Here is a 15,601-nt window from a genome sequence, read left to right on the forward strand (position 1 = left end):
TTGGTTTAAGATCGTTTTATTTCTTTAGGATGTGGGGTTTACACATAAAAATGTTAATACACAACATTTGTACAGCATTAATGAGAGGTTTCTTTGTGCAAGTGTTGATGTTCACTTTTGGGTCTATAGGCACCCCTTTTGCTAAACGTAGTTTTTTTGCGCAGCTGATCCGGACCTCACCAGCACCTGGTGCAACAGCGCTTGCTGGGATGGGGCCTCCATAAACCTCCGGCACCACCCGCTTCCTGCTCAGATCCCCAGGGCATATTGCTTGCATCCGCCCAGAAGTTAAACAAAACGAATAACCACCAAAACTTCTTACTTTCTTAAAAAATCTCACTAAGCTAATAATGAATAAAATACAGCATTTGCAAACGAGAATGAAATCATACTTTTACAATCTCTAGCACACATATGATTTATACAATTTAAAACAGGCAGCAAAAATGACAGTTTCGACTATGACTTCAGTGAAGGGACAGTCCATAAACCAAAAGTAGTTTTAGTGTAAAACAGAGATGAATATTTCCCTTAAAAAAGGCCTTGCTTCTTTAAAAGAAAGACCAAAGAGTGTGAAGAAAAAAGAAAAACACATCATGCCATCCCATAACAGCAAAATAAAATGCCATAATGTTTTCAATCCATAATCCACCCACTGCATAATCCAAATTCAACCGACAAAAGGTGTCTTTACACACCATTCAACACTGCTTCAATGGGAAAATATTGTTCCAAGGCCTCCTGATGTGAAAGAATGTTCACTACTCTCAGAGTAGCCCAAGACTCAGGTGGAGGAAACTTAGCGCTTATACAGTACAAATCCAGTTTTCCACTCTAGTTAGTATCACCCTGAATATCAACCATGGACCCACAATAGGGAGAAAACCAGGTGGCCCATTCAGAAGTGAGGCCACTTTGGGGAGAGTTTATACAAGAACATTGTTACTCAGCCATCACAAAGAAACCACAGTCTCTTGGAAATTACAAAGCTGTATGTTGAACTGTGGTTTCTGCATCTGCCTGAAAAAAAAAAACCTCAACATTGATGTTACCATCTTCAACATATTATCATCTTCAATCTAATAACCTTTAGCTGTCAATAATCTTAATATACAATTCATTTGTGCATAAATAATACTATCAACTTATTGTACAGGGGTGGTTTCGAAAACCATTTTTAGCCAACTAAAGTCGCAAGTAGCATTGTTGCAAACATAGTTTGTTGATTTGGCATTTCCCAAATTCATCGTTTCAATGAACACTCGCAAACTGAGCCACAAACTTGTATGCTTGCAACTACACCTATAGAGCTGTAGTTAGAAGCATAGTTCCTGGTTGCGTTTTGTTTCTAGTTATCCCCCCCATGTACCATTCCTTTCAAACCTACCAGCATTTAAACTTGGAATAATTTAAACATTAAAGTCATCTCTGTTAGGTGTAATTTGCTTTCCAAGTTTTTACAGTTCACTTTTAGCAATCTTTAGATTGACAATTGCACTTCCTTCTTAGTGCACTTTGAAAACAAGTATGTCAATTGAACGCCGTTGAGGCTCATGACAAAAGCTATAGGTGACCTATTATTTAAAAGCAGAATTTATGTTACGTCTCCAAAGCTTGTGAAAACAAAAACAGCATACGTTAATGCTTTTAAATTTATATTAGGTTATTTATTAAGAAATGTATCTGTACTGTATTTGACATGAGCTTGTTGGTTAGAACATTTCTGCAGTGGTTTGAATGTGTCAAATTGTAAAAGTAGACTTTAATAAATAAAATAAAAAATAAACAAGATCCTACTTAATATTAAGAATAAAATCATAATAATTATTATTCTAAGTAGGATTTTAATTTCTTAATAAGTAGCCTACTTTAAATTACAACCAATAACGATTTATTTGATTTATATGAGATTAAATACGTGTTAGCTAAGTGGTTTTATGTTTTAGAATAAAATACAGAACATTCTCAATAATTTTTGTAAAGGAAACACAGGCCCTATTTCAATTGAGATAAAAAACGAGTGCATGTTTTTACCTAAACTTAAATTGGATTATTTTAATAAAATGCGCGTGTGTGTAAAATAATATAATTTGTACAAAACATTATAGGGTTTTACTCTAAAGAAGTAGTTACTCCACCCCATTTAGAGCGCCATTATTAACGTTTTACGATATAGCGTGGTTCAAACGATGGATCTGTGACAGAGAAACTACGGTTTTGGGAAACGCTCCTCACCACAACGTTCTTTTCCCAAACAATGCACGATAATTCAGCTGCGAGATACGCCGTTTGGGAAACGCACCCCTGGATTTATAAGTACTGGTCTTATTGATGGATTCATTCTTACAGACGTCTACTGCATGTATTGGTTACGTAAAATGGAATGCACCAAAGTTAAAATACAACAATCAGTTGGTCTTACTGTAGATCTCATTAACAAAATGTGTCCGCATGGTCTCACATGCGCCTCTATTGGAGAAATTGAAGACACTTGAAAAATGAAGGTCCCGTTTCTAAAAGCTTTTTTCATAAAACGGCGACAAAAACATCAATCAAGTTCTACCATATACATCTATATTATAACACATTCTCATCTAGAGACTACTAACAAATCCCCATCACTGAATACACTTTAAAGATCCACAGATTAACATACAAAAAACTCTATCAGCAAAGACAATAAGTGATTTGTGATGGAGGCACATGTTTTGCACAATAGCTAAATATGGCCGACCACATGGTTGATGCAGTTGATCAGATTACTGACTAATAATCAGTGATCGTATCCAATGCAAAAGGCACTACGGATGAGAATACCCTATGAAGTACATAAACACAGCAATTAATCTTCACTAAACAACTGTGCGCATTAATCTTCTCCTAACATCTCTACGTGTCTAGTGCACTTTTCATAAAAAACTATATTATACAGCGATATTTAAACGTAGCCTTAAAATATTTCAGATATTTTCTATTTGTGTGTTTTAGGTCTATTGAAAATCTAAAAAACAATCCGAAGTTAAAGGCATTGTGCAGCTTCATGCATAAAAGTAATCCCCTCGAAACAAACAAGGAAAGATGTACCACAGACTACACACATAATAAAAAGGACAGAATACACACAATAAAACTTTGAACGGCTCCAACATGAGGCATAATGATGTGTATTCTGTCAGTGATCCACCAGAGGGCGCCAACTGTCCTGCTACAATATTGAGGAAATCTGCATATCTGAAATTAGATTATCTTAAATTCTAGTATTATTATTATTTCGAGACTTGTTATAATAAAGTGAAATGTTGAATGCATAAAGCTTTTGACAAAGAGGAACAAACTGGCCCTTACAATAATTGAACTATATCCCTTTCAACAGAATATCTCCAATTTACACCCAAACATCTGGTTAGAAATGGTTTAAAAGTCCAGTTAAGACCTTCACCTTGTGGATACACATCCCATAGTTAATAGTGACTGATTAGTCTGTGCTTTGTTTGAAGGTCACTAAGATTTGCGCTTATTCCTTAGAGGGGGTTTCTTTGAGAAAAGGTGAAAAAGAAGAATGGACAGCCCGTCCCTTTAGGTCTTGCTGAACGCGGAAGTTGTTGACCATACTTCTCTGCACTTGCTCCTCTGCCGATGTGAACAGCAAACTCCGAAACACTGCCAACTGAAAATACAGACCAAAAAAAGTATATGTTAAATGGGGAACACATTCAAAGAGGAAATTTTTACGTAAAAAAAAACAAACAGAAAAAAACAGATGTCTTGCTGTCCGCCAGATGAGCTTTTCCACTCCATCGGCCAGGTTACCATGGAGCGGTGGAACATGAAGTCAGAATAACAAACAGACTTCCAGCAGAGTCAAAGCAGCTTGTGTGAGCCTACATTTATGGCTGTTTTATATCATGAAGAGTCTCATTTTTGATAGTCCTATTTATTAAGCGTTCTCTTAATAAGCATTCTAATAAGACTTCTAATTCTAATAAGCATTCTAGAATAAGCATTCTCTTACAATTTGCACTAAAAAGATCTGATGTTAATAAAAACGCAAATACCCATCAACCCCTCCACTGTTCCTGGTTGTGTATGACTATATACTCCAAAATACCCCAATAATCTGTTCGATTTTCAGAGCGGTTTTACTTTTGACAAACAACTCTGAGTAGAAACAGGCAATAATACAATAAAAATAATAAATAAGAAAGTAAGAACAAATAAAACTGATGTAAATGTAATTCATTTAGCCTACTATACACAAACTAGAAGTAGTAGTAGAAGTAGTACACAGAGTAAATAAACATTCATACTGTAATTATTCAGTGAAAGTGACTGGATTATATTCCTTTTTTGCATTTGATTACATTTGTGATGGTCAATGTTAATTTAAGACATAGCTAACTCATTTTAAATGGAAACACATTGATCTGTCTGTTTCAGCACACATATTAAGTACGGAGTAGCCTATACGTGTCTATTTTGTTCCTTCGCAAATCACAAAAATGCGATTTATTTTTTAGTATAGCACTGAAATATAACAGTATAGCAAGATTTAGAGGTTACATGGGAAAGGCGACATTGTGTTATTTTCATTGTGATTTCATAACCATTGGAATACAAAATTACAACCTGATTAAAATCAATTGCACAGCTCTATTAAAGTGATCAGTTAAAAACTGAACATTTACTTACAATGTATTCACTCTTAAGTGCTTCCAAGCGTTTAACACAAAAGAAGATATTTAGAATAATGTAAGAAACTGGTAACCGTGGACTTCCATAATAAGAAAAACAAATACAATGGAAGTCAATGTTTACTGGTTTATAACATTATTGAGAATAAGTTATTCTCAATAATGTTATAAACCAGTAAACATTGACTTCCATTGTATTTGTATATTTGCTTTTGTTTTTAGCCGAAAAAAAAAAAAAACTCAAACAGGTTTGTGCCAATCAAGGGGAAATGTTTTCAATTTGGGTAAACTATCCCTTTAAATCATAGGTGTCAAACTCAATTCATGGAGGGCCGCGGCTCTGCACAGCTAATCCAAAAAACTGAGGTGTTCAAAAGAATCTTGAACACCTTGTTTAGTTGCATCAGCTATGTTTGATTGGGGTTGAAGCAAAAGTACTGAGCTGCGGCCCTCCAGGAATTGAGTTTGACACCAATGCTTTAATTCATCTTTAGGAGCAAGGAGGCCCCCTGGTGGTTCAGCAGGGAAAGTACTGCAATGTGTACAGGGAAATAATACCACAGATAGGAATCAGTGGTTAATATCCTTGGTAATTTCAATCTGACCATAAATCTTTTTTTTTTTGTAAGTAGTGCTGTTTAAGTGAGGATGTTATTAAACTATGAAGCAATAAAACACAAAAGGACAGGTACTAAAGCTGAATTCGGAGCAGAAACTGGAAACACACTGACCTAATGCTAATTTTATTTCAAAAAGGGTGTTTCTTAAAGATACAAAAAGGAAAAAAATATACAAAAATATAATTAGGTCTATAATTGTCAGTACTTATAGGACTTACTGCTCCATCAACACTTACTCAAAAAATTACTTAAAAAATTGTGTGTGTTTTTATTCTGCATAATTTAGAAAAATCGGCCTCTTACCTGATCGTGACTGACTTCAATGTGCTGCTTCATCACAATCCATGTCACAGCCTCAGTAAGAGGAGGTGTGGTCAGGGAACCAGGGTACGTCCAATAGTCACTGATGTTCTCCGGGAGGAGGCACGATGGGTCAAACTTGTTGAACTCCACCACACTATCCTGGAAAAGAATGAGAACATTAATAAATATCAAATTCTCCATCTGTTTCCAAAACATCATTCCCTGAGGCACTTAATCTCATTTCATCCTCAAAGCAAAGCCAAGCGCAATGCCTACAAAACAATGTTTGACATGTAGTACCTTGTGTCTGACTGCAGGCAAGGCGTCCACTAGTTTCTGCAAACCCTCATGTCTCTTTCCAACCTGTTAAAAGAACAAAACAAATGTACTTTTAGACATTATAATTGATTGGTAAGCTTTAATATCTGATTTGGGTGATTCTAGAACTGCGTTTTGGTCAGGTTTTGGAGCCTCCTTTAATGTTCTGATGAGTTGAGTCAGGTGTGTTTGATTATGGAGAGGTTTACAAAAAAGTGTGCTGCCAGTGTGCCTTCAGGAACAGGGTTGGGAAACACTGTCCTAGATAACCCTATTCAAAGTATTTCTCAAATACTTTAATGAAACTGGTTAAAATAATAACGCAAATTAAATCAAAGCATCTCAAAAAATGTTTTTGTATGTGTCTTTTAACGTATATGAAATAAAAGGAGATGTGTTGTTTATAAAACTCCCTGTTTACCTGTAACGGTAGGACGGTTTGCTTTGTAAAAGAAAGGAGGGTGAAAGAGGTGAACAGATCACGGTCGTCCGTACATCGCTGTTTTCGCCTGGGGTTTACTCATTGGACTTTATCAGAGTTATCAGACTATTCGATTGCCATCAGGAAAGAGCCCCAGGACAATAATAACGAACTCCCAGTGATGTATTTAATGCTGGTGAGGCCATCCATATACACATTTAGAGACACATACACACGCGCACACTCACATACACATACACATACCCACAGTTGTACGTAGTGATTTGGTTTAATTTGTAAATGTTTAGTATGTATATTGGCATTTACTGTTTGGGGTCATGGTAATCAAATATAATGGTGGGTGTACATGTATCCGGTCGTTACAGTTTCTTATACAATTAGATCAGTACTATGCTGGATTACGAATGGTTATTTTTATGTAAATTGCTGAAGTAAGGGTGAATGTTACAGTATTTTTAGAGAACTCTTGAAAATATTAATTTAAAAAGAAATCCACAATACCAATTTTTTTACCTCTGCCTACTGAACCATAAATTTACCTTCAATTATCATGAAATGATTAAGTCTAATATTATTATTTTTGTGTGTTTACTCTACTAATTTACACAATAATGTATTAATAATGTAAGTAAAAAACAAACCCTTTTTTGTCTGTCCCAACAGTCTGGTCAACTAGTTAAAAGACAAAATCTATCAAGTTATAAAAAGCATGTGATCTGCTTAAAGTAATGTGACTATAAAGAAATAAACCATAACAAAGAACTGAGGAATGTCAGCATTATTCTCTCAATAGTTCAAAATGTTTAGGATACATCAATAGTAGATTATATGTCACTTACATATGGTGATATTTCAGTCATTTTGCGATTCAATTTTTCAAAACAATAATATAAGAAAAACAAGACAAAAATACATACAATTCCATTTTAGACATGCCATGTGGTATTTAATTTAAAGTTAGCTAGAGATAAAAGTAGTGGAAAATGTCAACTCTGTTGTGTCAACCTTGTTTTGTTTTCAAATGTTTTACAACAATTAGTAAATGTTCGCCATCACATTTGAGCATTTTGCATTATATTACTTCAACAGTGGATTCAGTTGACTGTAAATTATGCATGTGTTCTAGATCGTGGTTGTTCTAGATCATTCCAGTTTAATAAAAAAAGGTTTCTGCAGGATTCATCAAGTTAAAGTTAAGACTTTAAGACATTATTAAGACCATTATGAATCAATTTGACTCATAAAGAGCTAAACACTGAGGAGTTTTTCAAATGGCCCAGATGGAAAATATTGAAATTTGCCCTATCAAAAACAGTATTATAATTTAATACATTTAATAATACAATAATTTAATAACAAATTTAAATATTTGAAATATTGTGTCAAAACAAGCAAGCTCTAGTTGTAAACATACCTTTTTTTTTTTCAACATAAACCTTCTAAAATAAGGGACAAATGTTTTAAATGTTTGAAAAACTATAATAAACTAAATGTATACATGACGGTCTGTCCAGGCCAGTGTCCCCAGTGTAAATAGATGTGAAACTTTTAAACAAATAAGATTATGAGGAAAATAATTTTAAAATGAAGGTAAATAGAGGCAAAAATAACATTATTAAACAAAAAGTTAAGTTTTTTTAAGATAAATTGTTAATGATTGTATGGGTGTTAATTGCTAGATTGAGTAGATAACATGGTCAAAGGAAAATTAGGGCCTGTTAAAAAGGATTTAAGACCTACAACACAATATTTCAGTATATTTAAGACTATTTAAAGGCCTAAAATTTAGTTTTTGAGATTTTAGACGTTTTAAGACCCCGCGGCCACCCAGGAAAAAGAAAGGGAAATGCTCAATAACTGTAAAGATCTGTACCTTTAAAAACACTCCAATAACAGCCAGTCCGTTTTCCTCCATAACAGCCTCCTCAAACAAACTGTACTTGTCGGAGTTCCAGTGAACAATATGGAGCTGTGAAAATAAAAGACACACACCCATTATACCAATACACACCAATTATGAAAATATGCACATTCCCCATAACCCCTAGCCACTTTGCTTTAGTTCATGTTACTACAGTCTTCTATCTCGCAGCACAATCTGTACAAAAGGACAGAATTTAATTCATTCTGGTATTCAACCAAGGAGGGGGGAATAAAAGCACCTTATGCAATAGAAGATACGTTTACACAAGGCTGAAATCTGAACCTCGTCTAACACACACACACACACACAAATCAGTGGAGCTCAAAGAGTGTCGAAAGCCATAACCCAGTCACATTCTCATCAGCACTAACAAAGCCAAACTTGGCTTTCTGGCACAGTAAAGTCACTCACACATGGCTTCTTATGTAACCGGTTAAAGTAGTACAGTTTGTCCTGGGCTAGCACCACATATTCATTCAAGTGACTTTACAATAGAAAAAGTGGGTTGTTCTTAACTTTAAAGACCCCGCCCTCTTTTTCAGAGAAATACACGTGTTGCAAGAGAGAAGTAATTCATCATAGTAATAAATGACATCCAGATGGCTAGACTAGAGCCATTTCGCATTCTCCAGTGTACATTAATATAAATCATAAAGGTTACCTCAGCAGCGTAAAGCCGGCGGTCTATAGAGTGCTCAGATCCCCAGTTGTTGTTTTCTCCCCAATGAAAATGAAACTGGCAGAGTCTGTACTGATTCTCCAGTGGTCCTCCTTTCACAGCTAAAAGAGATTCAGTTTGACGTTACAGTTTTCTCAAACCACAGAACAGCTAAATTGTTGGTTTTAGCTACAGTTTTACATACAGTTAAAACATTTTCCCTTCATTCAATAACACAAGAAAATCTCTAGTTGGAGAAAATGAAATTACCACCAAAGTTACTGCTTTAAAACCATACTTTAATTTTTCTAATGAGAATAGCTAATAAATCCAAGCTCAAGTTCTACTGTAGGACTATAGCTTTTGAATCAGAAACTATAGTTATCAAAAAAAAAAAAAAAAAAAAAACTGATTAAGAGTATTAAAAATGACTTACTTGATTTGTCAGTAGTGTCGTCGTACTCCACCAGAAACGAGTAACCGTTGTTCCAAATTTGCTGGCAGGTCCTTGGGTCATATTGTACCTTCAGAGGTCTGAGCTGCGGATTAAAGATGCTTTTACGCACTTCAATGTCAATAGGTGACTGTCGATCTCCCCCAGGGATGGCAAGCGGCTCCTGCCACATTGGATGCACTGTAAAGAGAATGACATAAACATCTATTTGAACTGTGGTTTTTAATGCAGTAAAAGTGTAGTAGCTACAGTTTTGGTGCATTGGTTATCATTTCTAGAACCGCAGTTTTACTACAAATACCATGGTTAAGCTATAGGACTTAGCTAAACCAAAGCTGTTTTGTGATTACCATCTTTATTTACTTAAAAATACCATATTTATAGAAGGACCATGGTTAATTTTCCTACAAAATCACCCAAAATGCTGTCTAAGTAGGCAGCACACTATGTTGTAAAGCAATTCTAACATAAGCAGAAAATATTTCATAAAATGCTTGTAGGTTTTACAGCACATAACACAAAGAACAAGCTGAGATAGACAGACAGACAGACAGACAGACATTTGTGCTAAAATCAAATATGTTAAATCCTGTCAGGAAAAAGGCGGCAAAAAAATCCAGCTCAAAGCAGCACTGAGTCAACATTACCCACACTGTTGTATAGCAAATCTAACATTGGCACAAGATATTTCAGACAATGCTTGTAGGTTTTAAAACAAATGACACAAAGAACAAGCTGCATAGCACAGATAAATAGATAGACAGACATATTTTAAACCTACATTTTATACCACAGAGTGAAGCCTTGTGCGTTGCGTTACACATTTGTGCAAAAATCCAATGTGTTAAATCCTGACAGGAAAAAGGTGGCAAAAAACTCCAAGTCAAAGCGGCACGAACAGTCGACGAGCTGTCCTTTTGGAATGCGTTACAGAAGTCAAAGTAGAAAAGAAAATATGCTTCCTCTCGTGATTCGATGATTCAAAGAAAAAGAAGGAAAAAAAAAAAAAAAAGAATTCTGGAATGTGAGAGGGGAAAACTGACTTAACAGGACGACAGTCAGCAGAGTTTAATGCCACATTCATGAAAAGAAATTCCCTTAGGAGGTTACAGGCGATCCTTGAGCAAACACGTATGAGCTCTTTCATACAGGAAGAAGCTTTGCCATCAGAGCTCTTCTTACACAATTGCTGCCCAGATTGTAGTCACATGCTCTAGTTTCTACAAAAGGAATTAAAGCTGCCAGAGAATTTGGCCTTTCATGAGATTAAAATGGCCTTTACTATAATTCCTGTCAGCCATTTAAGTGGTCTAGTGAAAGGTGATTACAACTGGGCTGACCCATTTTGTGGAGAGCAAACGCCAGTTCTATCTTTACTTGAATTATAAAATATCAAAAAACATACTCATTTAAGCTTAGTCTGTGATTAAATGTAGATTAAAATGCACTTTTGTAAAAAACGTGGTATGTTTAATCTGTTATTTACTTTACCGAAACCATGTAGCACATATACAGAAAAAACATTGTTCCCTGAGGAAAATTAACTATGGTTTTTACTACAACTAAAACCAAAATAAGATCTTGCAAATCAAACAACCTTGACCATTGTAATAAAACTGTTTTACAAATGGTAATCAAGGCACCAAAAGCATTTTTTACTAAATTTTTACTATAATAAAGCATGCCTAATTTAAATAAGGGTTGTGAAAAACCTATTTATTACACCGATTTTGCATTCATGTGGCTTCAATGTGAGCATTAAATAATTAAAATCGGAAAAGACCGCCTCTATGGTGATAAACCAATCTGGTTTAGATAAGATAAGTTGCTAATTGTGTGGTAAAGATATGAATACAAACATGCAGTCGTACTACTTCGGTTTAAAAATAATAATAGATATAGGTATGATGTATTTTTGCAAGCAAACTACATAGTTTAATTTTAAAAAAATGTAAGTTTATATATAGTATTATACATGTAAAGTTGTTACACAGTTACTATTTTTCCTAACTAAACAAATGTCAACCCCCATTTTGAACTCTTAGTAAAGTTCTTTATTTGGTTTAGTAACTATCAAGAACAGCTCAAACTAGACTAGGGATGCCCAAACTTGGGCCCCTGGGCCAAAATTGGACCGCGTAACCTTAGATTTGGTCGTCACCCCATCTGAGCAGAGTGAAAGAATGATGGGCATGGTTTAGAGCAGGGGTCACCAATCTTAGTGTCCCTGGGCCGGTGTCCCTGCAGTGTTTAGCGCTATCTCTCCACAACACAACTGCCTAGAACTTTCTGGATATCCAGGTTAAGTTAGGTTAGGTTTCTTAGGTTTTTAGTTAGGTTTCTGTAAGATCCAGGTTAGCTTGTTCCAGGTGTGTTTGATTAGGGTTGGAGCTAAATTCAGCATGACGCCAGCCCTCAATGAATAAGTTTGGTGACCCCTGGTTTAGAGGTTGCCATTTCAAATATAATGTAACCTTTTGTTTGTTGTTTTTACTGTTGAAATCGCACTGAAATAAAATGTTTTAATAAATGATGGTGTAAATTGATCAGATTTAATTCATATGTACATACTATCACCCGACAGACAACAAATCAAGGCATAGGCAGATTCTGCTTGACTAGCTAGCGTATTTATCACTGAAATCCACTGTTTTATAAATTTCAATGTTTATGTTATTATTGCAAATAAGTTATCATTTTAAATATTATAGTGAATTTTTTCATATGATTTTAAGTAATGTTTTTCTATTTACTTTTAATTCTTATGAAATAAATAAGGAAATTAGCCAAGGCAACTTTAATGTAAACTATATCTTGATATATTTACCTTCGGCACATGGCCCTTTATGCGTAAAGTTTGGGCACCCCTGAACTAGACGATCATCCTAACAAAAGTTTTATATAAACAATTATGCCGTCAAACTGTTGTATAATTGCAATATCACACTCGTAGCAGTGCAAAATGGCTGTATATCAGCACTGGTGAGTCGTGCATTGGCACGAGGCCGCAGGCGGAAGAACTACTTTCTTCCGCGCTGGATTCAAATCATAATTGTTAAACAGTCAAAGTTAAACACCTGAGCAAGTATCTTTTAAACTTTAGATCTGTAGTCTCTGCTTTTTGCTCGCTGTATATGGAGTAATACACAAAGGGTAAAGAGGCTGTACGGGTGCTGATATTACTTAAATATATCACGGCTATCAGCCAATCAGATTCGAGAACCAGACAGAACTGTTGTATAAATATATATATAAAAGCAATTCCAGCACTTTGGATGTGACATTTGCAGTAAAAACTTAAAACATACATACCAACAGACTTACGGGACCAGAAGAATATCAAACTGTAAACATGTTTTGTACTTTAAATGTGGGAAATAAACATGTGTTATCTATGTGACAAAAAAAGTCTGAGGGTTTAAAGTATACAACATACTTTGTAGAAATTATGTCAATTAAACTGCACAACCAAAAAGAAACAATAATAATCAAAAGGATAAGAGATGGCTCTCTATAGAACAAAAATTATTGATTTTATTTTATTTATTATTTTCAAATTTAGGAGGAAAAAGTGTCCTTATGGATGTGACGTCTCTCCGTTATGGATGTGACAGATGTGAAATTGCCACTTGTGAGACTTTGGTAAATCAAATAGAATAGTTTGAAAACATTGACAGATGCATTTTTGAGTATTTCTAAAGGACTATAAAATACCTTCTTACCCCAAAAAACCCAGAAACAGTTTTCGTATTTTGGTGAAAATTTAAATTTTTTTCATGGAAAGGTTGACATTTGCATGGAATTGCTCATATATATTGTTATTATATCAATTATTATAATTTTAATAACTCTTTTAACTATGTAAAAAACATTTTGTTCATTAAAAAGTTTATGGACGTTCAAGGTTCAAACAGCCAGTCCCATGTGACGTTTATTGTATCTTCAGTGGGCTTTTCAATGAATGAATGTTCAGCTGACACCATAAACATGACCCCTATATACCTCTCATGGGCGGGGCTTGTGGAAAAAAAACAGTCGACGCTTGTCAAACACGATTTTAACGGATGTTATTATCACATACATCCATTGAAATGTGTGTTATTACATAACTCATTACTGCAACAGCTTCAACATAATACATTCTGATATAACCACATGTGTTAATGTAAACATTCCAAGCCATTCAAAACCCGGAAGTCATGCAAGAAGCCGTTTTTACAGAAAATATAAAGTAAACACACAAATTGTATGTGCATAATAAACAACCGTGCCATAAATGACACAACATATGTAATAAAAGCGTAGTGGCTTAATTAATGAAACGATAGCCTATCAAACTGACGTCACCAACTCAGACAATGTGGTGTTTGTTTACCTTGACGCATAAAAAAAAGATACAAGAAAGAAAAAATGCACCAACCTTGACTGAGGATTGATAGTTTGCTGGAACATGCAGTCAAATTACACGCCCGAGCAGGAATCCAGCGCTGGCTTCTAACATGTTTGACCAGATGCCTGTGGATTTGACGTCCGAGAGGCGCTACGATGGCTGTCAGTGTGACCATGATGCGTTTAGTTTACTTAAAAATAACAAATAACTACCTCAAGTCTCGAATTAAACCATATAAAGCTTGATTAATAGTTTCGGTCACGCCTTGCCATGCGGAAAAAAGTCCTTTTTGCGTGCGCCCTCGTACTGAACTTGTACCAACAACAACTCAACCTGCTCTCGGTCCTGCTGATTGGTGGATGAATACAAAAAAAAGGGCTGGTTAACAACACCCACCACAATTTCTAGACGTTTCCTATTGTCTCGGTCTTACGAAACACAAAGAGCGTTTTGTATGTTGTTATGACAGCAGGATGAAAATGACGCGCATGAGTGTGTCGGACAGGTTTAAATATTCCTGGAGAAAATGGTGGACTAGGTCCAGTTGGGGGTCGGGAGTCGAGGTTTTAGTCCAATCAGCTTCATCGCAAGAGGGGCGTTGGGTTTTAAATATATGCGGAGGAGGAGCAGGAATGAAGGTGGTGATTGTTACACTAAAGGGCTATTTTTAGTGGATTGTATTTTAATTGGAATATATAATTATCATTTTGGTGTTTAATATAGCAAACAGAAATTATAGCTATGATCTGGTTTAGCTATGAGCAATTCCAGCGTTACAGATGTGACATTTGCAGTAAAAACTTAAAACATAAATTAAAAACGAAAGTATATGTTAACATAATATTCAAACATCTGTTTATATTTCCCCAAACAGCTAACCAGAGTTATGGGATCAGAAAAATATCAATGTTTATATTTTAAATGAGGGAAATAAACATGCCATATAGGATGTGACCAAAAAAGTCTGCGAGTTTACAGTATACAATGAATTAAACTGCACAACCCAAAAGAAACAATACTAATCGAAAGAATAAGAGTTGGCTCTCTGTAGAAGATTGATTTAGCCTATATTTTTGCATTTATGTAAAAAAAAAAAAAAAATCTTTGTTATGGATGTGACAGATGTGAAATTTGCACTTGTGTTTTTGGTAAATCAAATATAATAGTTTGAAAACATTGACAGATATATTTTTGAGTATTTTACAGCACTTTAATACAAGCCTAGTCTAAAAACCTAGAGTTTCGATATTTTGGTGAAAACTTAATTATTTTCTTGGCAGGATTGACATTTGCATGGAGTTGCTCCTGTTTAATCACATCACTCAGTTTATTAATCTTATTTTAAATATATTCAGGGTGTAAATTACAGGAGGGTGTCTATATTTAATTAAAAAAATACACCAAATGCCTTTAAACTAATGAGGGTGACTTCTGGTGTCATCTACATAAATTAATTTTAATCTACAAAGTTTCTTGCAGATTTAATATTCATAGCATTACATGTTTTGTGAAACTGCTTTTAATCACTCAAACAGCATAGTCGTTTTTAAACTAACACTTTCTAAAATTATACCAATAGTGAGTTAAGACCATCCTGGTCAATCTGGATTTAGCTGGTCATATTCCTGGCATATTCGACCAGGTAAAACCAGCATAGACTGATTTAAGCTGTTTTTTTTCAGCAGGGTTTTAATTAATAATGTAAGTTTTTTTTCTGAGAAAACAAAAGCCATTGTTTTTCAAAACTATTTACCTTTACTTTTAATGTCAACCTTTAAAAATGTCAAGTGACTTACTGTTT

At 34.8% G+C, this 15,601-nt stretch overlaps 1 protein-coding gene across 2 annotated transcripts; it reads right to left on the minus strand.

Annotated features, from left to right (window-relative positions):
* ca5a (carbonic anhydrase Va) lies at positions 1 to 14,383 on the minus strand. 2 transcript variants are annotated; one of them, XM_005163076.6, is made up of 7 exons: positions 10,192 to 12,251; positions 9,393 to 9,590; positions 8,960 to 9,078; positions 8,248 to 8,343; positions 5,915 to 5,977; positions 5,615 to 5,773; positions 1 to 3,667 (listed from the first exon to the last, which is right to left on the minus strand). In XM_005163076.6, the coding sequence occupies exons 1-7, from the start codon at positions 10,232 to 10,234 to the stop codon at positions 3,515 to 3,517; spliced, it is 831 nt and encodes a 276-aa protein (XP_005163133.1). In that variant the 5' UTR covers positions 10,235 to 12,251; the 3' UTR covers positions 1 to 3,514.
* Between the last annotated feature and the right edge of the window lie 1,218 nt (positions 14,384 to 15,601).

This window comes from Danio rerio, chromosome 25 (assembly GCF_049306965.1).
Source record: "Danio rerio strain Tuebingen ecotype United States chromosome 25, GRCz12tu, whole genome shotgun sequence".
Classification (NCBI taxonomy): Eukaryota; Metazoa; Chordata; class Actinopteri; order Cypriniformes; family Danionidae; genus Danio; species Danio rerio.

What these genes read in the sequence shown, in the direction of transcription:
- ca5a (XM_005163076.6), bottom strand. Translation starts at nt 10,234, where the DNA reads ATGTGTAACGCAACGCACAAGGCTTCACTCTGTGGTATAAAAT. An exon ending in CGACACTACTGACAAATCAA is followed by an intron (nt 9,079 to 9,392) that starts GTAAGTCATTTT and finishes AATCTCTTTTAG; the next exon opens with CTGTGAAAGGAGGACCACTG. An exon ending in GCCGGCTTTACGCTGCTGAG is followed by an intron (nt 8,344 to 8,959) that starts GTAACCTTTATG and finishes TTATTTTCACAG; the next exon opens with CTCCATATTGTTCACTGGAA.